This window comes from Nelumbo nucifera, chromosome 8, assembly GCF_055504915.1.
Source record: "Nelumbo nucifera cultivar China Antique chromosome 8, China Antique-T2T, whole genome shotgun sequence".
In the NCBI taxonomy this organism is placed as follows: domain Eukaryota; kingdom Viridiplantae; phylum Streptophyta; class Magnoliopsida; order Proteales; family Nelumbonaceae; genus Nelumbo; species Nelumbo nucifera.
The window spans coordinates 47,489,156-47,516,691 of NC_142656.1; the positions used below are offsets into that span (position 1 = coordinate 47,489,156).

General features: G+C 36.7%; 1 protein-coding gene across 1 annotated transcript; it reads left to right on the forward strand.

Moving 5' to 3' along the window:
- The first annotated feature begins 13,030 nt into the window (after positions 1–13,030).
- Positions 13,031–26,167, forward strand: DEG14 (Trypsin family protein with PDZ domain-containing protein). Its single transcript, XM_010275234.3, has 11 exons — positions 13,031–13,190; positions 13,366–13,468; positions 13,588–13,704; positions 13,816–13,995; positions 14,096–14,223; positions 15,819–16,030; positions 16,314–16,395; positions 22,907–23,049; positions 23,810–23,930; positions 24,959–25,051; positions 25,684–26,167. Exons 1-11 carry the CDS (start codon positions 13,176–13,178, stop codon positions 25,798–25,800), a joined length of 1,311 nt encoding a protein of 436 aa, XP_010273536.1. The 5' UTR covers positions 13,031–13,175; the 3' UTR covers positions 25,801–26,167.
- The last annotated feature ends 1,369 nt before the right edge of the window (positions 26,168–27,536 follow it).

Genomic DNA, 27,536 nt, shown 5'->3' on the forward strand with positions numbered 1-27,536 from the left:
AGCCCTCCATCAGATTCTTGCTGAAGAATCATCCTACTGATTCTGATTCATCCTGCACCGTGTCATCTTCGGTGGAAGTAGTCTTTGGATCTTTCCTTGGGCATGAACTCCTTCATTGGAGGTTATTACTACTTCGTATCAGGTATATCCCTCCACTCCCTTTTGGTTTTAGATCTATTCTGGTTTAGGTTCAAGATTGATCATTGAAAATGCAGTTTTCTAAAATAGGGAATGTGATTCCCACATGGGAGAGAGAGAAATTTTTTGAAATTTCGCCCAACCTTCTTGCAGGGTTCGGCCATCCATATGATGGATCTCTCATTCCTTGAAATGTCCCAATGTGTTTTTGATCACTATCTGTGAGCCCTTCAATTTGAGTTGGTTTTAATGGGAAAATCACCTTTTAGATTAGTGTCGACCCTCAATAAGGATTTATGGTAAAAGGTAGACACTTGGTGGAATGAGTATAAAGTAGACGGGTGGGCAGGTTATTGCTTTTAGAAGAAATTTAAGTTTAAAAAAAAAAAAGAAAATTCAAAGATGGGGAGTAGGGTTGTTCATAACAAGACCCAAACCGATCAAACTGACCAACCCGGTCCGATCCAACCCGAGTTGGTCGGTTTTTCTTCAGCACCGGTCGGTTTCGGGTTACAAAAAAACATAAATCGATAGTTCGGATATATATATTTCAGATAAAACCGAAACCGAACCGACCTGAACCAACTTAGATATATATAATATATTTCAGATATATTATATATATGATATATTTCAATTTTACTATATATATATTTCAGTTTTAATATATATTTCGGATATATATTTGTGGAAAATATATATTTTTTAGCTTTATTTCAGAAATATACATATTATATATAAAATTTCTTATATATAAAATATCAGTTTTAATCCATCAAATCATTTTTAATTTCCAGGCATCCAGCCTTTGCTTTCTTAGACTTGAATCCTTTACCGTTCACACCGAGAGATTCATTCACAAAACCGACCCAAACCGATTCAAACTGACCAGGTCGATTTTACTGAGTACTGGGTTGGTTTCGGTTTCATTTCTAGGTAAACCGACCAGGTCGGGTCGATTGGAAAAATGCACTAGGTGAGTAGAGAAATGCACTAGGTGGGCAAAACTGGAATGTTACACCTGACCCCTAGACTCGATTATGATACTGCACTAAGTGTCGGATTGGGTTGTCTTTGATATGCCAATCAGTGAGATCCTTAGAGGGGTCAAAACCTGGATATGTTAGGACAGTTTGAAAATTCATCTGAGTGGGTGATCATAGTGACAGGATCAACCCCTGCACCTTGCAGCTGAAATGTTTGCAAGGATAGATAGGATAATATATATATATATATATATATATATATATATATATATTATGGTTTCAAAATATTTGCAAAAGGTTTTAATTCCCGGGATCCATGTGAGTAGAGAATGTAGCACTGCACCTTGTAGGCGAGAGAGTCCATGGTGATGGACTCAGGGGTTCATTGTCTCCTACAATGAATTCAGTCAGGCCTTGTAACAGAGGCCGGGCTGAACCCATGTGGCTGATGTGTAGATCAATGTTTGGGTCCCACGCCATACAAGAATATCCAACTGGGCAGCAGTTTGGAGGGTAAGTGAGTAGATGGACTTGATGGGCCTAAAGCCCAATTCGAACTGATTTAATGAGATTAATTAAAAGGGAGTGGTTCTGAGATTTAGATCAACAGATAGGATAAGGGATTATCCCTATTCACTCAGAGAGTCCAGATCCAAATAAAGATTTGGATAAGGAAACTCCTAATTATATTAGGAGGGCTGATCTTTATCTACAGATAAGATAAGGGATTATCCTTAGCTCTTAAAGAGAGTCCAGATCCAAATACAAGATTTGGATTAGGAAACTCTTAATGAGATTAGGAGAACTTCTCTTTAAAGCTATAAATAGGAGAGCAGGGTGAACCCTCAAAAGACAACAGAAATCATCTAAGTGACTACTGATTTCCAGAGAGAGACAACACAGTTTGACTGCACTGTCTCCTTCTCTCTTGCTCTTGCCGCCATACCAGTTCGATCTTCCACCTATGGGAGCGATCAAGAAGAGTTCTTGATATTACCTTTTGGTAGAAAAGGTAATTTGAAGTCGTGCTCACTAGCCCTTCATCAGATTCTTGCTGAAAAATTTGGTTCTTGCTGAAGAATCATCCTACTGATTCTAATTCATCATACACTGTGTCATCTTCGGTGGAAGTAGTCTTTGGATCTTTCCTTGGGCGTGAACACCTTCATTGGAGGTTATTACTACTTCGTATCAGGTATATCCCTCCACTCCCTTTTGGTTTCAGATCTAGTCTGGTTTAGGTTCAAGATGGATTATTGAAAATGCAGTTTTCTAAAATATAGAATGTGATTCCCACATGGGAGAGAGAGAAATTTTTTGAAATTTCGTCCAACCTTCTTGTAGGGTTCGGCCATCCATATGATGGACCTCTCATCCCTTGAAATGTCCCAATGTGTTTTTGGTCACTATTTGTGAGCCCTTCAATTTGAGTTGGTTTTAATGGGAAAATCACCTTTTAGATTAGTGTTGACCCTCAATAATGATTTATGGTAAAAGGTAGACACTTAGTGGAATGAGTATAAAGTAGAGGGGTGGACAGGTTATTGCTTTTAGAAGAAATTTAAGTTTAAAAATAAAAAAGAAAATTCAAAGATGGGGAGTAGGGTTGTTCATAACAAGACCCAAACCGATCAAATCGACCAACCCGGTCCGATCCAAAACGAGTTGGTCGGTTTTTCTTCAGCACCGGTCGGTTTTGGGTTACAAAAAAACATAAACCGATGGTTCAACTTAGATATATATAATATATTTCAGATATTATATATATATATATATGATATATTTCAGTTTTATTATATATATTTCAGTTTTAATATATATTTCGGATATATATTTGTGAAAATATATATATTTCAGCTTTATTTCAGAAATATACATATTATATATAAAATTTCTTATATATAAAATATCAGTTTTAATCCATCAAATCATTTTTAATTTCCAGTCATCCAGCCTTTGCTTTCTTAGACTTGAATCCTTTACCGTTCACACCGAGAGAATCATTCACAAAACTGACCCAAACCGACCCAAACCGATTCAAACTGACCAGGTCGGTTTTACTTAGTACTGGGTCAGTTTCGGTTTCATTTCTAGGTAAACCGACCAGGTCGGGTCAGTTTGAAAAATGCCAGTAAGCAACCCAACCCGACCCGTGAACAGCCCTAATGGGGAGGAGAGGAATTTAAGCTACAAAAGAGGAAAAAATAAAATAAAATCCTATGCGTAAGGACCTTGGTTCAAAGAAGAAGAATGAGCTTTTAAATGAAATCAACAAATGCGATGGAAGTAAAAACAATTCGTACCTTGGTGCCCCATTATTGATGGTAGGGTGTCTAAGAGGGTTTTTAACTCTCTTAGTGAGAAACTGAATAAGAAACTTGTGGGGTGGAAAAAAATTCACTCTCCCTTGTAGGAAAGCTTACTCTTATTAATTCTGTTGCCTCCACGGTCCCCTAGCTTGTTATGCAGTCGTTCAAAATTCCTAATAATGTCATAAATGGGTTGGAAAAATCCCAAAGGGATTTTCTATGGTCAAATTCAAGGAGCCAGAACCCTATCCATTTTGTTAACTAGAAGCGAGTCTATACCGCTAAAGCCTGGGATGGCTTGGGTGTGAGAAATCTTAAATAGATTAATAAGGCTCTAATTGCAAAGTTGGGTTGGAAAGTCATTAATCGCAAAGATAACCTATGGGTGAAGGTGGTTAGTAGTAAATATATAAGTAATCATAAATTTTGGGATGTTGACCTAAGAAGGGCATCTCTTGGGCGTGGAGAGGTATCTTGGTGTCTATAGACCTTATTAAGAGGTGCTCTAGTTGGAGAATTGGTAATGGAATGATGGTCAATTTCTAGAAAGATGCTTGGCTTGGAAACTCTCCTATCATTACTGGTTTAAATCCATATTCTATCTCTAATATTGATATGAAGGTTTGTAGTGTGATTGACCATGAAGGGAAAGTTTGGAAGGAGTACTTCATTAGGGCTATTACTCCTTACACTTGGCAGCATATCAAACCAAGTTTGATCCCATCTATGGATATGGAGGATAAATTCACTTGGAAATTTACATCAAATGGTAATGTTTTGGTTAAATTTGCTTACAATGAGGAATGCAGATATAATCGGGGTGAGTTAAGATCGAATGATGGCCCAAAAATTTTCTAGAATTTTAAGATCCCCCCAAAAATTAAAGATTTTCTCTTTTACTACTTAATGATAAGTTTCCCACTAAAAATAATCTTATTACAAGAGGGCTTAACATAAGCCTGTCCTACGCTCTTTGTAGTGAGGATGAAAACATAGACCACATTTTCATTAAGTGTGATTTTCTAAACAAGTTTGGAGTCTTATGAACCTAAGACTCTTGGGCCTTCGACCAATAATGCTTCAGTTGTTCAGTGGTGGGCTAGAACATCTGATACTCCTCTAATGATCAATTTTATTGTGAGAGGTTAGCTTGCGCCCTATGGTTCATTTAGAAGAATAGAAACAATAAGCATTTCAATGACAAATTGAGTGATCCCCAGTCCATTATTGAAAGAGATAGTGATTATTGGACGGAGATTAAGGATAATTATCTAAACGAAAATCTTCCCAATGACAAAGGCTAGAATCTTATTGAGTGGTTTAATCCTAAGCCTCATTGCATCAAAATTAATTTTGATGCTTCCCCTAGGAATGAAGGCATATGTTCGATTGGATGTATCGCAAGGAATCATCAGGGAGGTGTCCTTATGACCAAAAAGTATAACATTGGGTATCCAATGATAAATCTTGTAGAGGCATGGGCGGCATGGGAAGCTATCAACGTTGCTACTAACTTTAGGGACCGATAGTTCATCATAGAAGGAGATTCAAAGCTCGTCATCGATTGTCTTAGAAGAAGAGTGAACCCCCATGGAGATTAGAATTTACCATTAAGGAATGTCTCAACCTCACTACCATGTTCAACTTCAATATTCACTTCAGGCACGCGTTTGTGAGGCGAATCAAGCCGTTAACTAGTTGTCTCATAATGAACTTCCTGACCCTGTGGTGAACTCTGGTTGTTTTCATAATGATTTAAATCTCATTTCAGTCATTTGCCTTACTAATTTGGGGGGAAGAGCTACCCTCAGGCTTTTGTAGCTCCTCAGTGTTTCTATGAAAAATAAAACTTCTCTTGTGAATTTACCTATCTACTTCCTCTTTGTTTTTCAAATTTTAGTCAAAGTAAGGAATCGTGTTGAAAAGTTGTAAAGAGAAAAACCATTTAATCAATTGGGAACAAGTGCATAAACCAAAAGAGAATGAAGGTTTAGGTCTTGGGCATCATCTCAAGGAAAAGAATATTGGCTTCTTGGTAAGTGGCTTTGGAGATTTCCTTTAAAGCTTAATGCCATTTGGGTAACAGTCATCACTAGCAACTATGGTAGGAATGCTAATGGTTGGGATAGCAACACCCAACTGAATCGAGTGAAAGAAACCAACCCTTGGAAAGGCATTGCTCCACCTTTTCTTTTTTTTTTTCCTTTCTTTCCATTAGACATAAGGTTGGAAATGACTCTAAGATTAGATTTTGGACTAACCTTAGGTGGGAAGATTTGGCCTTTGTTGAATCTTATCCTAGACTCTTTTACCATTCTAGAAACAAAGAAGCTTTTGTTGCATCTTCTTGTCCTTGATGTCCCTAAGCTCTAATTGGAACACTTTCTTAGACTACTAAGAGAAGTATAATTAGAGGATATTACTAACTTTCTCCAGGAAGGTCTATCTTCGACAACATATGAAAATCCTTATTTTTCTTTTAAGAAGGTCTAGCGTTCTGACATCCCTCCCAGAATTAGCTTCTTTGTGTAGAGGCCAAACATAAGAAAACTAACACTTGTAATTTGGTGCAAAAGAAGAATCAAGATAAATTATACCTTTCACCTTATGCTTGCTCTTTTTGCCTTAGAGATGGGGAAATGACTGAGCACATTCTACTTCATTGCATAGAAACAAGAAAAAATTGGTATCATTTTCTCAACCTTGTTGGCTATAGTTAGATAATGCCTTAGAGGATCATTGAGCTTATTTGGCAATGACAAGGAAGAGGCCTAGACCTGATTGCTTACATTGTTGACTTATGTAAATTTTGGGTGGTTAATAATAACATTTTTTATGGGTTCTCTTTGAATGACTTACAAAGAAATGTAGTGGAGCTCTTATTTTCTTCATATTAGTTCCATCTATCCCTCAGGTGTTTAACTCTAATCAGTTGTATACTATTAAGTTAAACTTTGATGGAATTGCCATCTGATCAAGTGTACACTATTAAATTAAACTTTGATGGAATTGCCATGGGTAGAGGTGTCAATTGGATTGGATTTGGTCCAACCCAATCTAGTCCAATGTGAATCCACTTTTAAAAGGACTAAATCCAATCCAGTCCAAATCTAATACAAACTAAATCATCCAATCCATTAAAATGTAAATGGATTGGATTGGATCCAATCAAAACCGAATGAAATATCAAAAGTTATATAAAAAATTACAAAAAATATATTAAAATGAAGAAAATCTAAAAATTACCAAAATATACCTTTTTGGAATTGGAAAAGCACTTTTGCAAAAGTGCTTTCATAAAAGTTCTTTGCTTTTATAAAAATACTTTCATAAAAGTGCTTTTACAAAAGTACTTCCATAAAAGTGCTTTTGTAAAAGTACTTTTATAAAAATACTTCCGTTAAAGTGCTTTTATAAAAGTACTTTCATAAAAGTGCTTTCATGTAAAAGTATTTTTATAGAAGTGCTTTCGTAACAGTACTTTTGTAAAAGTGCTTTCGTAAAAGTACTTTGTAAAAGTGCTTACGTAAAAGTATTTTGTAAAAATGCTTTCATAAAAGTACTTTGTAAAAGTGCTTTCATAAGAATATTTTTGTAAAAGTACTTTTCATAAAATAACTTTTATAAAAGTGCTTTTGTAAAAGTGATTTTATACCGGCTTCAGTTTTGATCAGTTTCAAATTGGACAAGAATTTAGCCTCATGATTGGATTATTGGAAATTTGGTTTAGGTCCAATTTAGACCAATAAGAATATGGACCAATTTATTTTTGATTGGCTCAATCCAATAATTATAATGAACTATCCAAATCCGATTTGATTAGGTTTGGATCGAATTGAATCCAATCCAAAACTAGTCGATTGACACCCCTAACCATGGGGAGTCCTAAAGTTGTTGGTATTGGAGGGGTAATAAGAGATAGGGCAGAAAATATTTGTTAGTTCTTTAGTGGCCCAATAGACAATGCAAACTCTTCGAAGACAAAGGTTTTGATTGCTTTAACATGGATTCATTTTGTAAAAAACTTTGGCTTCTCTAACATACTCATTGAGGGTGATTTGGTGTAAATGATGAAGGCCCTTGGAGACTGGCTCATTACCTCAATGAGACTAGAAATCTTCTAAATTCAATGAGTGCCTCTCTTTCCACAAATTCCTAGAGAACTGAATCCATTAATTCTTAGCTTTGCTAAATTTGGGACTCAAAGGGAAAGTCTAATGGGTGATAGAACATTACCCGTGTAATCTCTTAAGAGTCCCTTTTGTTGTGCTTGTTTTCTTTTTTCTCTTTTCTTGTTGTTTTTTCAGTTCTACACCTCTTATATGAATTTTTTGTCTCTTTTAATAAATTCCATTTACTTTCTCTAAAAAAGGTTATTTTAGTTTATTTTATTAATATATATAATATTTTGATCATTTTTAGTTTAATTTATTTATACTATTAGAGGTTGTAATGTTGGTGAAGAAGTGTTGGATCACGTATTTTTTATCAACCCGTGAAGAAAAATGGAGAACACACAAAATGACAAAGTAAACAAAAATTCAAGCAAATAGAGAAGAAGACACTAGAATTTACATGGTTTGAAGAAAATCCTCCTACGTCCACGGGAAGAGCACACATTCCAGAGAGAGATTTTTCATTAAAATTGTAGAAGAAGAAGTAGAAGATACAAGACAACCACTCCTTTTATAATTGACTTTGTGGTTACTAATAGCCACTTTCAATAACTAACTTTATGATTACCATGCACTAATAGTCACATTTTGTAACTAACTTTATTTTTGAGTCAATTCCAACATTCTCCACATTGACTCAAAAAAAAAAAAATTCATCAACTCTCTTCTTCACCCTGCTCCATTTCTCTATCTAGAATACCCCCTCATGGGGCCTTCACAACTTAGCACTATTGTATGTTTGAAAGATTTAGGCAATTCCTGAACCTCTCCCTTGGCAATGGCTCGGTCATCATGTCTGCTATGTTCATTTGGGAAGAAATCTTTTCCAACTGAATGTCACCATCTACTACAAAATCTTTGAGCCTGTGATACCGCACATCTATATGCTTAGTCTTTGAGTGGTATACTGGATCCTTTGCAAGACATATAGCACTCTGACTATCATAGTGAAAACAAATGTTCTTTTGATCAATTCCAAGCTCTTGAACCAATCCTCTCAACCATATAGCTTTCTTGGCTACCTCTACTGCTGCCATGTACTCTGCTTCTATAGTAGACAAAACCATCATATCTTGTGATGTAAATCTCCAACTAATAGGACATTGACCAAGAATGAAAATATATCCCTTAGTAGACTTTCTTTTGTCATGGTCACCCGTAAAATTTGAATTTACATACCCAACCACTTTGTTTCCTTTCAAACCATTATGAAATAGTAAATCTGTATCTTGGGTACCATTCAAGTAGCGCAAAATCCACTTTACAACATTCCAATGCTCCTTCCCCGGATTAGCCATAAATCTGCTCACAACACTAACTGCTTGAGATAAGTCCGGTCTGGTGCATACCATAGCATACATAAGACATCCAACTACACTGGCATATGGTATATGTATTATCTCCTCACGTTCTTCCTTTGTCTTTGGACAATGTTGAAGAGATAGTTTGAAGTGTTGAACTAGAGGTGTGCTCACTACCTTAGCCTCCATATTGAATTTGGTCAATACCTTCTCAATATACCCTTTTTGGGTCAATCACAACTTCCCATTGTGCCTATCTCTTTGAATTTCCATTCCCAAGAATTTCTTTGCTCCACCTAAATCTTTCATCTCAAATTTCATGCTCAATTCCTGCTTTAACTTAGCATTCTCATGCAAAATCTTACAAGCAATAAGCATGCCATCGACATAAAGCATCAATAGTATAATGGAGTCATCATGAAGGAAACAAAAATAAACACAATTATCGTACTTACTTCTGATGTAGCCATGTGAAGTCATAAAAGTGTTAAAGCGCTTGTACCATTGCCTCGGTGCTTGCTTAAGGCCATAGAGTGACCTATTCAACTTGCATACCAGTTGTTCTTTGCCATTCTCGACAAACCCATTGGGCTGCACCATGTAAATTTCCTCTTCTAAGCTCCCGTAGAAGAAAGCTATCTTCACATCAAGCTTCTCCAACTTCATATCCCACATATCTACCATCACCAACATGATTCTAATGGAACAATGTTTCACTACTAGAGAAAAAATCTCATTGAAATCCACTCCTTCCTTTTGTGCATATCCTTTCGCTACTAACCTTGCCTTGTATCTAACTGGTTCACTTGTAGACGAAGCCTCTTTCTTTCTGTACACCCAATAGCCTTTTTACCCTTAGGCAATTCTACTAACTTCCAAGTTTCATTATTCTAAAGAGAAGCCATCTCCTCTTTCATAGCACCCATCCATAGTGAGCTATCATTATCTTTCATTGCCTCCTTGTAGGTCATTGGATCATCACAATTAGCTGTTAATGCATATGCACCTGTATCATCAAATCTGATTGGTCTCTTGATGTTCCTTTTAGCCCTGACTGCAACAATGGAATATGGTGATTCCTCTTGGGATTGTGCAACTTCTTTGCTTTGATGAAAAGAATCTATAGTGACTGGTTCACTACCCATTTTCTCTTCCTCACTTAACTCCACCTGAATTGAGGTACTGCTCTTCTCACCATCTCGAATTTGCTGTTGATTTTTCTTCAACATAAAAACTTCATCAAATACAACATCTCTGCTTATCTCAACCTTCTTTGTGTTAGGATTCAAAAGTTTGAATCCTTTCACCCCTTCATTGTATCCCAGAAAAATGCAAGGTTTTGACTTAGCATCAAGCTTTGTCCTCTCTCTATTCTACAACAAGACATAACAAGGGCATCTAAAAGTTCTCAAATTTGAGTAATCAAAAGAATTACCAGTTCATACCTATTCTACTGTCTTGAGTCCCAATGCTTTGGAAGGTGATCTGTTTGCCACATAACAGGTCATATTAATTGCCTTGGCCCAAAACTGCTTTGGTAAATCTGTCATGTTCATTCTTTCTGCTACCCCATTCTGCTGTGGTGTGCCTAGAGTAATAAGATGTCGAGTAATCCCTTTTGCTGCACAAAATTTTTGAAACTCTATAGAGGTAAACTCTCCACCATTATCTGTCCATGTATTTTATCTACTTTTTAGTTTGCTTCTCCACTTTTGCCTTCCAAATCTTGAACTTCTCACACAGATTTATGCTTTATGAAGTACACCCAAACCTTTCTGGAATAATCATCAACAAAGCTAACAAAATATCGTGTGCTCCACCACTAGAAGTCACTGGCGATGAAGCCCATGTATTTGCATGTACATACTCAAGAATCTCCTTGCTTCTTTTAGTAGATGCTGTAAAACTGACTCTGCATTGCTTTCAAAAAATGCAAAATTTGCAGAAATCTAATTTGCAAGATTTAACACCATCAAGTAATTTCCTTTTGTGCAGTTCTATCATACATCTCTCGCTAATGTGTTCCAATCTCAAATGTAATAACTGACTAGAATCATCATCTAAAGTGGATGTGACAGTTGCATCCTCAATGATAGTTTTTCCAATTAACCTATATAATGACCATTTTTTTCTCTCCTTTTATGACAACCATGGCACCCCTTTTAACTTTTATGACTCTATCAGCCCTACTATATATACACCCAAGATCATCTAAAGCACCAAGTGAGACTAAACTTTTCCTAAGATTTGGGACATGTCTAACATTCGTTAATGTTCTAACAATCCCATCAAACATCTTGATTTTAATTGTCCAAATCCCAATAGTTTTACACTCGGCATTATTTCCCATAAGAACTGTACCGCCAACATGTGACTCATATGTAAAAAACCAATCTCTATAAAGGATACATATGATAAGAACATCCAGAATCAAGTATCCAAGTATCTAAGGGATCCATACCTGAGAGACCGTAAGAATATCTCCATCATTCTCTATATCGGAAGCAACACTTGCCTCGTTTGCAACTTTTCCTTTCTTCTTTTGAGCCTCTGCAAATTTCTTGCAATCCTTTAGCCAGTAATCATCTTTCTTGCACCACTTGCATTGTGTTTTCTTCAATTTGGATTTTGATCTGCCTTTATTCTTCTTATCTCCCTTTTCTTTAAATCTGCCTCGTTCATAACCCGAATCCTTTGCAGTCAAACTTTCATTATCACTAAAGGTAAGGCTTTCACCGCATCTCGTTTGACAGTAAAGTACTTCTGACCTCATCCATCACCAACGTATCCTTTCCATACAACATGGTCGTCACCAAATGGTCATACGATTCTGGGAGAGAGGAGAGGAGAAGAATCACCTTATCTTCTTCATCAATCTTCACGTCTACATTGAAAAGCTGCACAATCAACCGATTGAATGTATTCAAATGATCCAATAAATTGGTTCCATCGGCTATATGCAAATTATATAATTGCCTCTTCAGGTACAACTTATCGTTGAGAGATTTTGTCATATACAATTTCTCCAACTTTGTCCATAAGCCAATGGTGGTTTCCTCATCGAGTACGTTGTACATCACTTTATCTGCCAAGTATAACTGAATCATGCTCAATGCCCTCAAATCTAACTCAGCCCACTCATCACTTGTCATCTTTTCTGCCTTCTCCTTTTCAAGAAGAGCCTTGTGAAGACCTTGTTGTACTAGAATTGTCTTCACCCTCTTTTTCCACAACCCAAAGTTCATATTTCCGTTAAATTTCTCCACCTCAAACTTTATAGTCGACATCTTCGCCATCACAAGTACTTCATAGATTTAATAACCTTGCTTTGATACCATTTGTTGGTGTAGAAACGTTGTATCACATATCCTAAATCAACCCGTGAAGAAAAATGGAGAATACACAAATTGGCAAAGCAAACAAAAATTCAAGCAAATAGAGATGGAGACACAAGAATTTACGTGGTTCGGAGAAAATTCTCCTACGTCCACGGGAAGAGCACACACTCCAGAGAGAGATTTTTCATTAAAATTGTAGAAGAAGAAGAAGAAGAAGTAGAAGATACAAGATACCACTCCTTTTATAACTGACTTTGTGGTTACTAATAGCCACTTTATGTAACTAATTTTATGGTTACCATGCACTAATAGCCACTTTCTATAACTAACTTTATTTTTGAGTCAATTCCAACATGTAATTCAAATCTCATGGATGAGATCTAATTTAAATTTGAATATAAACAAGTCAAATTTGATCTACTTATATCCACCCAATTCAATCTATTTTCAGAGTTCAAATTGACGCCCCACATGCACATCTCAACATGCATTGGAAACATCTCTTGTAGAGGTGACTGTGAGATGATTTCAGTATGCATTGGGAACATCTCCCGTAGAGGTGATTGTGAGATGTTCCCAATACACGGTTGAGATGTGTTTTGATGCAAATTCCCATTTTCAAGTATAATTTGGTCCCCTGAGTCCCTGACCAGACCAATCATTTTGCTCCAAGTCAGGCATAATTGAGACTTTGAGAGATAGAGTGATTGTGGGTCATATGTACTTTTATTGCTGACGTGAAGCAAACTCCACAGCCAATATAGCAGGTATGATATTCAGCTAATTGGAAGAGTCATTTGCTCCACAGCCAATACAGCGGCGGTGGGTTTTAGTAGGGGTTTGAGCCTTTTTGGGGGACAGCGAGCAAATCATCTCTGTATCTCTCTGGAAATAGAGCAGAGAAAGCTACATTACTACAACATTGCTCATGGGACATATACTCGTAAGTATCTGCTCGTCTTAAATTCCTATTCCTTGTGTTATGTTTCTTTTCCTCTTGCACTTCCACATTGGCTTTATTTTCATCAAATTTCGTCTTCATCAGCAAATTCAATTCATTAATATCATTATTTTCATTTTCTTTAAAATCTCCACAATCGATTCTCTCTGCTTCACAGAGGCATCTCTTACGTTCCAATCGGAACTCTGTCCTTCGGATATTGACCTTGGCTGCTACAGGAACTGGTATTCTATGTTCAAGCAACCGCGACTCGGATACTGGTAAGCGTTCGTTTGAAACAAAGAAAGCTTGAAGTCGGTTTGTTTCAAATTCTCATCTAAAACTAAGAAAAAACTTTATCATGACTTATTTTCTGTATTGCTGTAATGGGTGAATCCAGAAACAGCGATATCAGTGTCAGTCACCCCGCAATTGCGGGAATTGTTGCCACCGGCTTGGCGGATTCCACAGGAAATTCATTCTCCGTCTATACCGCCATCAGACACTTCCAGATCAGGTTCTGTTCGAAGTTTAATTTTTACATCTGGATTTGTTGAAATCTGTTGTGTGCTGTTTTTTTATCGGTATTGCTTTTCTCATTTCTTTCCCTTAATATTCATTATTCTAGGGCTTCTTCCGTTGATTTTTTCTAGAATTGGTTCACTACCATCTGCAAATTTCAGTAATGAAGCTCCTGTAGAAGATGGAAATGGCTCCAAATGCTGTCCTGGATGCTTGGGTAGAGACTCCATTGCAACAGCGGCTGCTAAGGTCGGTCCTGCTGTTGTCAACTTATCTGTTACCCAAGGTGTGTCAAAAAAAAAAAAAAAAAGAAAAATTCTAAAAGTTGCTTCTCAAGATTTATCATCAAGGACTTTATTGAAATAGTTGTTTATTTTGTTTTGCAGGTTTTCATGGGATGACTTTAGGGAAGAGTATTGGTTCAGGAACTATTATAGACCCTGATGGCACAATTTTGACCTGTGCTCATGTTGTTGTAGACTTCCAAAGCATGAGAACTGTATCTAAGGGAAAGGTTGGTGTACGGGGTTTTTAGACTGCTTTTTGTGTTAATTCCTTGATGGCCCTTCTTCGTGAAAGATCTGACAAATATGCACACTACCCTTCCATGGTCATTGTACAATTCTTTATTCCCTTATTCTTTTCAACAATGAACTTTTATCATCCTCTTTCTTGAATAACTCTGCACAATAGTTTTGTTCTTTTGATCTGTAGTGGAAAATTTTCAATTATTTTTTTTCTTTGATAAATAACATACTTCAAAAATTATATTAATGATAGAAGAACACAACTATACAAGTGACCTTTCAATCTATGCTTTAATTTTTGAATTTTACAATGTTCTTCCTGGCCCTGTATCACGCCAATGTAATTTTTCCCTCAACACACCTGACCTTGCTAATGAGTAAACCATGTTAGCTGCTGATCTTGGCACCCACCTGAACGGGAAGAAAAGTTTTCATTAAGAATGACTGGACAAGAATAATAAATACATAAGTGTCCTCTACAAAAGGACCATAAAGGCAGTCTGAAGAACAGAGAAACCAGCAGGGGAAAATAAAATATGATCCCTGTACCCAGTGTGATGGCTGAGCCCCATTACAACTTTGATGATTTGATCTATACATTATTTTTCTACCCAGTGGTGATGTTCAGCTTGCTGCCAATCATTTAGCATCATAAATATGATGATGTAATACCCACAACCTGTCTCCTCATTCTGTCACCAAGCTAATCACCATCTCACAGTTGCCTTACCTCCATATGAGAGAAACCAAGATAGCTATGAAGATTGAAGAGAAACCAATTCACCCTGCTGCCAAACATCTAGAGTCTTGAATGCGATGGTGTATAGCCACAAGCTGCATCCTCCCTCTTGGATCCTAGTCATCACCTAAGAGTTCCTTAGACGAGGAAAAACCAAGACACTACATAGCTAAAATCCTTACTCTAAGGCTCTGGGGGCAAAAGGGCTAATGATTACAAGAATAAGCTCTCCCTCCTAGTGTTTGAAAGCATCTACCTCATCAAAGTTACCTGTTTCCTAAGAGAGCAGCCATTGGAGTTTAGCTGACTGCATCTTGGAGGTGAAGGATCCCACTCTAGGCTGTATCTGTCTCCTCCTCAACAAACTGACAATTTAATCCCAATTGCTAGTAATGTCGTCCATCAAGGAATCCACAGTAACTGATTCATCAAAAAAAAAAAGAATCCACAGTAACTGTAGTAATATTTTTCAAGGCCTCGCCTGTCTCCTTTTATTGGAGAAAATTCTCCTATTTATTTCTCTGATACCATCCCAAGAATTGCCACTCTAAGCATCTCGCATCTCCAAGTAACCCTTCCTGTTGACTTGGGAAAAGAAAGAGATGCTTGAAAGAGGTTTGGAACCTCTATATTACATCAACTTCTATTGTCATTTTATTGGTAATTTCACCTTAATCATATAAGAAATTAAGAATGAACTTGCAATGCTGTACGTGTGATCTTTTCTTCTCATTCAAAGATATATTTGGATATTTGGAGATTTTACATCTTACAAGAATACTCCAGAACAAAAATTTATATTATATAAGTCCATTTTTGGTTTGAAAATTAAAAAAATTTCAGGTGGATGTGACCTTACAAGATGGCCGAACTTTTGAGGGTACTGTGGTAAATGCTGATTTTCATTCTGATATTGCTGTTGTAAAGATCAAATCTAGAACTCCACTGCCAACAGCAAAACTTGGATCATCATGCAAGCTTCGTCCAGGGGACTGGGTCATAGCCATGGGATGTCCACTATCCCTTCAAAATACAATAACAGCTGGTATTGTTAGGTAAAAGCTCCAAACAATATATATATATATATTATATCTTTTATCTTCTTCCAGAAAATAAATATTATTGTGACATATGGATTCCTTTTCAAGAGAAAGGCAAGCTTGTATCTATGGCTGGTAATGCTCTAGTATTTTTTTGGTGTGTAAAATATCTCCTTGCCTTTTTTCTCATTTTCCCTTTTGATTATTTCTTTATTTTGGAAGAGAATTAGATTAGGATGTGATTACAGAATTCCGTTTATGCGCTAATGGTTAACCCCCACCTCTTTATTCAATTTAGTTGCGTTGATCGTAAAAGCAGCGATTTAGGTCTTGGTGGAATGCGGAGAGAGTACCTACAGACAGATTGTGCAATCAATGAGGTAATACTTATTTCCTTTATGTATTCAAACTCAAAGATCCCCAAACATGGATACGGACATGAATATCACTCTTGGTTTCTCAAATCTAAGACACAATACACATGACTCATGCCATGCTTTTGCTTTAGTTTGTAAGGTTTCTTTCTTATTTCTTAATCATGCCCAAGTATTTTTGAAGATTCTAATATAGATTTGCTAATTTATGCCATTTACCTGTTCTTTTTTTTTTCTTTTTGACAAAAGAAATCAGTAAATAGATCTTAGCAGTTCAGAGTAACATCCAGTACAACTCCAAGAGAGAGGCTCACATGCTAGAAGTCTCCATGAATGTCCCATTTTGGCTTGTTACTGCATTGGGTTACTAAAGTTATGCTAAGAATGTTCAGATATCCAGGTATTATAGTTTAAATTTGATGAAAACAATGTGTACAAAAATGTTAAGTTTAGCTTACATGAGCAAATGTGATGAATGACTAGCAATACTTGTAAAATCATGATCGAAAGAGATGCCTTCAGGAACCTGCTGCAGCACCAGTAAATGATAAAATAATGAAGAAAATGTTTGATGGTTCTGGGATCTTGTGAAATAGACCCTTTACTAGAATTACGAGGACAGGACAAAGACCTGGGTGTGGGTTGACCCGTGAAAACTCTATAGACAAAAGAAAACCAAGATCCAGGTGTAGGAGAGAGATTTAAAACATATTTCTAATAGAATATGCACCTGTGTTCCTTCCTGAGAGAGACGAGAGAGAGAAGAGAAGAAAGAGGAGAAGAGAACGTAGAGGAGAAGAGAAGAGAGAGTCGATTGAGACTCAAAAACTCTAGGCTGGTCATTCCCAGCTTCTTATTTATATTCACTTAATGTAATAAGAACTGAAGTTACAAGAATGCCCCTGGAAGTTCCTAATAACAAACAACTAACAAGGAAAAAAAAGAAGCTAGCTGTTAGCACCTAGATAGACTAGGCTGACAACATACTAACAGCATACTAACACAGAACCAAACAACATACTAACACAAAACCAATAAATAAGATTCACAACACTCCCCCTCAAGTTGGGCTGTATATGTCTATCATGCCCAACTTGTCACATAACTCATTGTGCTGCGAGTATGGAAGTCCTTTTGTGAGGACATCAGCAAGTTGTTCCTTGGAGTTGACATAAGGGATGCAAATTTCCTTTTTTTCCAATTTTTCCCTTATGAAGTGTTTGTTCACTTCAATGTGCTTGGTCCTCTCATGTAGGACAGGATTGTTGGCGATATTAATGGCTGCCTTGTTGTCACAACAAAGAGACATAGGATTGTGAACAGCAACTCCAACCTCCCCTAGAAGAGTTCTAAGCCAAAGAACTTCAGCCACCCCATGTGCCATAGCCCTATACTCCGCTTCAGCACTTGACCTTGCTACCACACTTTGTTTCTTGCTTTTCCAGGTCACTAGGTTTCCTCCCACAAATGTGCAATACCCACTTGTGGACTTTCTGTCATCCACTGCACCTACCCAATTAACATCTGTAAAGACTTCCACCTTTAGATGCTTACTGAATAGTAGACCTATTCCTAGATATTTTTTTAAAGTATCTAAGAACTCTCTCTGCTGCCTCCAAGTGAGGTTTCTTAGGAGAGTGCATGAATTGGCTCAGGACCTCAACTGAATAGGCAATGTTTGGACGAGTCATGGACAAATAAATCAACTTCCTCACTAACCTCTGGAACTGTTTTACATCTTTCAGAGGTTCACCATCACAGTTACCCAATTTATGATCAACATCCATAGGAGTATCTGCTGGCCTTGCACCTAACTTGCCTGTGTCTTGTAACAGATCAAGAGTGTACTTCCTTTGAGAAATGAAGATACCCTTTTTTGAGCGGGCAACTTCAATTCCAAGAAAATACTTTAGAGGGCCTAGATCTTTCACTTCAAATTTAGATGCAAGGAATTGTTTCAATTGTTGTATTTCTGAACTCCAATTTCCTGTAATGATTATATCATCCATATACACTATCAAAACAGCAACATGTTCCTGACATCTCTTCACAAAGAGTGTGTGATCAGATTGACATTACTTGAACCTTACTTGCTGAACCGCCATATGAAACTTACTGAACCAAGCCCTGAGAGATTGTTTCAATCCATAGAGAGACTTTCTTAGTTTACACACTTTCTTTTCACTTCCCTTGGCACAGAATCCCGAGGGTTGAACCATGTATACCACCATGTATACCTCCTCCTCTAGGTCAGCATTTAAAAAGGCATTCTTAATGTCTAGTTGATGCAATTCCCAGTCAAGATTAGCAGCTAATGATAGAAGAACTCGAATTGAGTTCATCTTAGCTACTGGAGCAAATGTCTCATCGTAGTCAACTCCGTACACTTGAGTGTACCCCATGGCTACCAATCTTGCTTTATACCTTTCAACTGTCCCATCTACCTTGTGTTTAAATGTAAACACCCACTTACACCCCACTGGGTCTTTCCCCCTTGGAAGATCTACCAATTCCCAAGTTTGATTTTTATGGAGGGCATTAATCTCCTCCTTCATAGCATCTGTCCATTCAGGGTATTTTAAGGCTTCTACAACATTTTTGGGTACATGGATGCAATCAACTACAGATAGGAAGGCTCGGTATGAGGGGGAAATGTGATCATAGGAGACATACTGGGTGATGGGATGTTTGGTAGTGCATGACTTGACTCCCTTTCTTTGAGCAATAGGAATGTCAAGGTCATCCACAGTAGGAGCAGGTGTGTCAATAGGTGTAGCAGGGTTTAGATTTACCTCATGGGAGTCTGACAGTGTCAGATGCTCAGTGGTTGGTAGCTCCACATCTCTATCACATTGGTGATCTCTATGGCATGTACATTGGAAGACACGAAAGGGGGCTAGGTCCGGAATAGAAGGAAAAGAGACTTGGCGGTCCTGAACGATTTAGACTCAAAGAATGACACATCCATAGAGACAAAGAATTTATGACTAATGGGATCAAAGCACCGATACCCCTTTTGAGAGGAGGGATACCCCAGAAAGATACAAGGAATGGCCCGAGGCGGAGACAAATCATGGACAAAGGCATGGCAACCAAAGACTCTCGTGGGAATGGAAAATAAAGGGGACTGAGGGAACAACAACTGATGAGGGGCCATGTAGTTCAGCACTCTGGAGGGCATGCAATTGATGACATAAGCAACTGCAAGTATAGCATCCATCCAAAACCTCTTTGGAACATTCATGTGTAACATCATCCCTCGAGCTACCTTAAGAAGGTGTTTGTTTTTTCTTTTGGCAACACCATTTTGTTGTGGTGTTCTTGTGCACGAGCTCCTATGAATGGATCCATGGGAGGCAAAGAACTCATTCAGCTCACCATGGAAATATTCCTTAGCATTATCTGATTGGAAGATCTATATTTCGACATGGAACTGCATAAACACCATCCTCTAGAAGTCTTTCACAATCTTTGGAACTTCATCTCTACTACGCATCGGGAATACTCATGTATATCGGGAGAAATCATCGATCAAAGTGATAATGTACTTATACCCGCCCTTAGAGGTTATAGTGGTAGGCCCCTATACATCAGAATACACAATATGAAAAGGAAAATTGGATCTTTTATTACTTGAATGAAAAGTTGTTCTACATTGTTTGCTCAACTGACATGTTTGACACTGAACATGACTTGAATAAAAACGGAAACAAAGACTTCACTATTTCAAAGGAAACATGACCTAATTGACTATGCCACAAAAAAATTTGACTCTTATTCGACTGACTACATGACTCCGAGGACGACACCAAGAGACCAGCTTTGTTGTCGAGAATATAGAGACCATCCATTAGGCTTCCTCTACCAATCGTCCTCCCAGAAGTTAGATCTTGAAAAACACATGAACCAGGAAAAAAAGTTACACTACAGTTTAAAGAGTTTGTGATACTACTGATTGAAAGAAAATTTATAGGAAGTTGGGGAACATGCAACACACTATTTAGGTTAAGGCCATGGGGAAGGGATATTGACCCTTGGCCTGCAATGGAGGAGAATGATCCATCTGCAAGCCTCACTTTATCCCTTTCTGACAAAAGGCTATAAGTTTGAAACAAATTTGGCTTACCAGTCATGTGGTTAGAGCCCCCTGAGTCAATGATCCAAGGGGAATCAGTGGTAGTAGTGACATGGAATGCAGAAGCCGCATTACCTGATGTAGATGCAACTGAAGTAGGAGTACTAGTGATTGAACTATCCATCTGTCGCAAAGCCCTACTATATGACTCCAAGTGATCTCTGAAAGAATTCATGATATCTTCCTTGGGGTCAGAATTAGTAAAGTGGTCTCGGGTAGTACCAGCAACTTGAGTATCTTGGGTTGCCACATGTGCTGCATTATGTGTTGTATTCATCTTCTTCTGACCTTGCACTTTACCCTGTTCTTGGTTCTTCACTGCCCACTTGGGCTTCTCGTGAATTTCCCAACATGTGTTACGTGTACGTCACAAGTGCCGACAGTGGGTATAAGACAACATGTGAAAATTACTTATTGCAGCCAATGCTACCTATTGCTCCCCCTCAGTTGTAACCATCACACTCTGCCTACTTTCTTCAAATTGAACAAGGGCATATACCTCTTGAACCGATGGCAACTCTTTGCTTCCTAAGATCTGAACTCTCAAGGGTTCATAGGAAGGGTTTAGTCCCAACAAGAAGGCAAACACACGCTGCTGAGAAACCAGCTTCCTGTAGGCCTTAGCATCATCATCATGTTTCCACTCTATAGCCTGATAGTAATCCAATTCTTTCCATACGGAAGTAAGGGCTGAATAATAGGCAGACAAACTACGATTTCCCTATTTACAGGTTGAGGATTCTGCTTGCAACTGGTAAATCTTGGCATAATGCCTTTGCTCAGAATAGGTAGTTTTGGCCTGTTCCCAAATCTCACTCGCGGTGTCTACTCACATAAAGTTCTTCTTCACATTGGGTTCCATGGCTGCAAGGAGCCAAGACATCACCATACTGTTTTCTTGGTCCCACCTATTATGTTCAGCTGTCTCACACTTGGGTTCTTTCACTATGCCATTTATGTAACCAGCTTTTCCCCTTGCTGTTACATAAAGTTTCACACTTTTAGCCCACTCCAGGTAGTTCAGGCCATTTAAAGGGGTAATTGGCATTGGGAAATATCATGTTTTCACTCCCCATACCAACTGTACTACGAGTTGGTGTAACTCCAGATGATGTTGAATCATAGTTTGCCATTGGAAAAAAAGGGTCACAAATATACCAGAGCAGATTCCACACAAACAGAATGCTAAACTCCCAAGAATTTTCACTTCCGGAAGGAGAAAGATACTGCTGAAATCAGTTCAGCAATAGTTCAGCCCTTAGAATAGCCCAGAAATTAGTCCAGCAACTAGTTTACTAACAGGCTACTGAAGACAGTCTACTAACAGCAAGAGTTCAGCCACAAGCAGTCATTAAAAAAAGAAACTACTAACAGTTCGACCACAGCACATGAGTAAAAAAAAAAAACATACCCCTGTCCAGCGCCTGTACGAAGGTGTAAACCTCAAAACCAAGGCCTTCTCAGCCCTTCACAGCATAGACCACAGAGAAAAAAGGGGACACATACCCCTGTTTAGCACCTGTAAGAAGGTGCAAACCCAGAAAAATATTTTCACTGCATCGAACTAAGAGAGGAGAGACATTCCAGCATCGCCCTCCTTCTGTTAGGGTTTCCTTGGTGTTACGACCAAGGAGGAACCCAAAAGCAACAGCCGCAGGAATTCCGAACAGTCCGATAGAATTCTTGGTCTTCCACGTCCAAGAGATCAAGAGAACAAAAAAAAAAGCTCAGATTCAGATGAGAAAAAACAATTTTCGAGCCCAGAATTATTGCTCTGATACCATGTGTTCCTTCCTGAGAGAGACGAGAGAGAGAAGAGAAGAAAGAGGAGAAGAGAAGAGGGAGTCGATTGAGACTCAAAAACTCTAGGCTGGTCGTTCCTAGCTTCTTATTTATATTCACTTAATGTAATAAGAACTGAAGTTACAAGAATGCCCCTGGCAGTTCCTAATAACAAACAACTAACAAGGAAAAAAAAGAAGCTAGCTGTCAGCACCTAGATAGACTAGGCTGACAACATACTAACAGCATACTAACACAGAACCAAACAACATACTAACACAGAACCAATAAATAAGATTCACAACAGCACCTTTTAGATGAAACGGGTAACATAACAGTATTAAGGAAGCTAGTCCTAGTTAGTATTAGGATAATTCTCTTGAGATGATGTTTATTGGATACTGAAACTTGGTATGCTTGTTGGTGTATGTTTGTTTCTGTACCTTGCATATACATGTAATATTTAATTTCTGTGATATTAAGAACATCCAGACATATTATTGTGGATTGTCTTTATCATTGATGTATACTTGCACAAGGGCAAGGAGATTTCTTTATTGTCTCCTATTTATATTTGTTTCTGTGCTTTAATTGCATCAGGGAAACTCTGGGGGGCCTCTTGTCAATCTTGATGGAGAAGTTGTTGGAGTTAATACTATGAAGATATTGGCTGCTGATGGTTTGAGTTTTGCTGTACCAATTGACTCTGTATCCAAAATTGTAGAGCATTTCAAGAAAAATGGGTATGCGACTTCTTGGTGTTCTCTTTTGATATACACTGAAATTTGAGTTGTCTGTTGCATATGTCATCTAACACCATCATGCAAAATGTTACATCAACAAGAATAAATTTCTAGGCATATACTAGTTTCAACTATTTCCAAGCTTTTCTCTCAAAAAGAATTGAAGTCAAATCATGAGATAGACATTTTGGATTTTCTTTTTAAATGTTTGGTTGAAAATTTTTGAATTTTATTTTGTTGTTTTATGGGCCATCGAGATCTACAAGATCACATCAATCATTACTTCTAACTTTCTAACCATTAGGTATTTCTGAAACGACTCTGGATCTGCTGACCCCAACACATTGCTGGCCATGTTCACCCAGCCACACATATGGAACACCGGTTGTGTTGTAGTCACTGATATACTCAATGCGCAGCTGGATGAGCTTGGCCAGCAATGTGTTGTGGTCAGCAGATCCAAACTCTTCTGGAACATGTAATGTTTATGTGTGTGCACACATATTAAGCTTCTAGTAAGCAGTGTGACTGTCCTCATCGTCCTCAGCAACTCCTAGTCGAGAGTTTTACTTTTCTTCTCTTAAAAAAAGAGAAGAGTTTTAGTTTTCTTTTTGTTGGTCAGAAATAAATAGCTTTCATAATTGATTCATAGGCTAGATGTGGCTGTCCCATTTCTGAAGTCAACATACATTTGATGTATTTGAAAACATCTTTGGAATTCTACTTCAAATTACTAATGTTAAGAGCTTTTGTGGTGCAGGAGAGTTGTTCGGCCTTGGCTAGGCCTTAAAATGCTCGATCTTAATGAGATGATAATAGCACAGTTGAAAGAAAGAGATGTCACATTCCCAGATGTCAGCAAAGGTGTGCTTGTACCTATGGTATGTAGTATTAGTTTCCTTATTTTTCTTTGTTTTTCTTTTTCCTTCTCTCCATTTTCCTTGTTTAGTGTTTTTTTTGTGTGTGTGTGAATTTGAGGCATTTTTAACTTGCAAGTGTATTGCTATAGTAACCAAAATAATAACTTAAAGATGCATTGCTATAGGAACCAAAATAATAACTTAATGATGTTCTCTCTACAGTACTGAATGCATCAGTTGATTTTAAAATCTGCGCTCTTGTTGTCTTGTGGCCACTGATATGTTTATTGATGCATTTTAAAAATAGGAAATATGTTATATTTTGGGGTAATTGCAGCACCAAAGAGGAAACTAAGAGAGAAAAATTAAGATAACATGGAACTGAAATATTTCAAGGGGGAAGAAAGATCCAATGTTTTGTTGGTGGATCAGATTGCATTTCTTTTTATCAGCAACAGATTGAAGATATTTTACTAAGAAGGCATGCAAAAGCCAGCAGAGAAGGAACAACAAAGTGATGTGCATTGACCACATGCAATTTTTGATACTTGTAAACAAAAAATTCAAATCAACCTTGGCCTGTTGCCTCGCAAAACTGATCTTCCCTATAGATACTTTCATGAACAATCAAGTAGTGAGTTTGCAGATTTTGGGAATCTGTCTTGCATTTTCCCTCTTAAATCTGCTGCTTTTCTCTGTTCAAAATTAACTTAGATGCATTGTCTAATAAAACTAGTGGATCAATATATTTAAAGTTTGCTTTATTATTTTAATCTTCCTAATTGGCTTCTCTTAGTCCATTCATGTTCTTATTTTACACACACACACACTTAATCTTGAGTATTAAATACATATTTTTCATATTTATGTATTTAATAAAGTAACAAAAAAGGTGATAAAATTAAAAACAATGCCATTTGTTTTATTTAGCATGTTATTTGTGTGCATAAAAATGCTACATACATTGTGAATTTTGGAAAATTGCATCTTAAGTCCCTTAACTTTGCAAGTTAGCTAACAGTTTATGATTTTTCTGACCTTCCAACCAGGTAACTCCAGGATCCCCTGCTGATCGTGCTGGATTCCACCCAGGTGATGTTGTCATTGAATTTGATGGCAAACCTGTTGGAAGCATCAAGGAGGTATATGACCAATTTTGTTTTACATTTTGAGCAAGTATAACCCAATAAAACTGGAATATTCTTTCTGTGCATAAACTAATTCATAAAGAGAGATTAGTGTGGTATTAGGTAAAGATTATATCCGGTTTTGTTATGATAAAAGTTTTCTCTTTTATTATCTCTGTTTCTTTAGTAAAACATATTGTTAGGTAAAGAATGAGAGGATGGTCCACATGACATGGTAATGCCATTACTCGTGATATCCACAGTTAGGTGTCATTCCTAAAGTCTGCATGATCTTATGATCCTGAAAAATGATGTATTGTATTGTTTTGGATAGCGAGAATAATTACAGCAATGGTGTTCTGCAAGGGAAAACTTGATATATCTGGTGGTTGAAGTAATCTAATCAGGCTAAGTTTGGTACTTGCCAATATTTTATTGCATTGTTCTAAACCCAATATGGATTCCAATATCTCATTATGCTGGCCATACTTCTTTCTTGAATTTATGTATGTATACTTTTTCAAATATATAAACATTCACACTCTTGCTGTCTAAAACCAAAACCATTAACAGCTTTAGGATCCCTAATTCATTTTTTTTTTATAAGTTTTAGGATACCTAATTCATTAATCTTGAACTTGTGGCAGATCATAGAAGTATTGGGAGACAAGGTTGGGAAGCCCTTGAAGGTGGTTGTGAAAAGAGCAAACAATAAATTTGTGACTCTAACTGTAGTGCCAGAGGAAGCGAACCCAGATATGTAACAAAATTTTCTCTTATCATACTGCTGTTACATATCAAACATTTTTTTGGGTAAGTATATTAAACATTAATCAAAAGGATCTCTCCCTTATCCACTGAATTGAAATATGGGAAAGAAATTGAAGTTGGTTTTTTTGAGATTTTTCCTTAAAACAAATAAATAATTAACGAGTGAGCAAGGCTCATCGATGTGTATACATGTACCATTTTGACCTTATGTATCTCAAGTATTGAGTTTGGAATGACATTGTAGACTTGATGCTGACATGTAGCTGTTGCTTTGTAGCTGTCAAAGAGATGTAAAGCCTCCCTAACTTCTGTATGCTGACTGCTTGTTCACCCTGGAAAAAATAATAGATGTTTTCTTCCCTTTTTTGTCGGTACTAATTTTCCTTTCTTTTTATTTGGGGGCTCCGGGGGGGGGGGGGGGGGAGGTTGTAGTCAAAGTACAAGATATCAACATGATATGCATGATACATGGCATATCATATCGATTTCCAACAGCCCGACACGTGGCACTGGTGCCATACCATTCCATTCTTGTCCCATATTGACTGTATTTCACATTTGCACTATATCGAGGCTTTATAAGTCAATATGGACCTATTATGATCTGATGATTGGTTTGTCTCTTAGCTTTGTCTTTTCTCAACCTTTATGTAATTTCTAGCTTTGCTTTCTTTCTCTTAGAAGCTTGTGGGAGAGCCTCTACTTACAAATAAGAAAATCCATTGAAATTAAGGAGGAGAGGTAAGTTTTTGCTTTTCTTTTCTAGTTAATTCTTCATTGTTCAATAGAACTACATGTTTTGGTGTTTGAAATGCAAAAATTTGCCAAATTTGTTAGATCTGTGATGTTTTAGTCTTGTATTTGTAGATTTATAGATTTTCTACCAAAGAAATTGGGAAGATCTTAAAATTATAGAAGCAATTTATTTTATGTTTTAAATGATTTTCATGGTAGGAAAGAACTACAATATGGATCTAGCAAACCAACTGATCTTTCTTAATTTTGATAATTTACAGAAATAAAAAAAATATCAAATGGAATAATTATATTACTATATAGTGACTTCTAATTAAAAATTCTGAATTGTATATTATATGTATTTTAAAATACTAATGTACTGATATTATTTAAGGTAAGATAATTTATTTCTATAGATTATTAATTATTAATTTAATTTACAATAGATGAATAAGTAAGAACATGTTGATTATTTAGAAGAATAAAAAATATTTTTACAAAATTGACTTAATATACATTAATAATTTTCAAGAAGTTAAACCCATTAACTTAATTTTTTTGGTAGATTGCAAAATTAAAAATAATAAAATATAGAAACATTTATTTTTAATAGTTAATCAAAATTTATATATTTTATTCTTTCTAATTTTAAACTACTAAAAAAACTAAGGTAATGGGTAAAAATTACTAATGTCTATAAAGTCAATTTTGTAAATAGTATATATTTTTTCGTAAATAATCGCTATGTTGTTAATTACTTATTTTTTCTAAGTTAAATTATTAATTAATAATTCATATAAATAAATTATGTTGGTTTAAAAATATAATAGGTGCATTAGAATTTCTAATCTGCATATGATATGTAATTCAAAATTTTTAATTAGTGGTCACTAAGTGCTAATATAATTATTTTATTCTTTTATTACTTACATAAATTGTTGTTGGATCAAAGGTTTTGATAGATCCATCTTATAGTTTTTTCCTATCATGA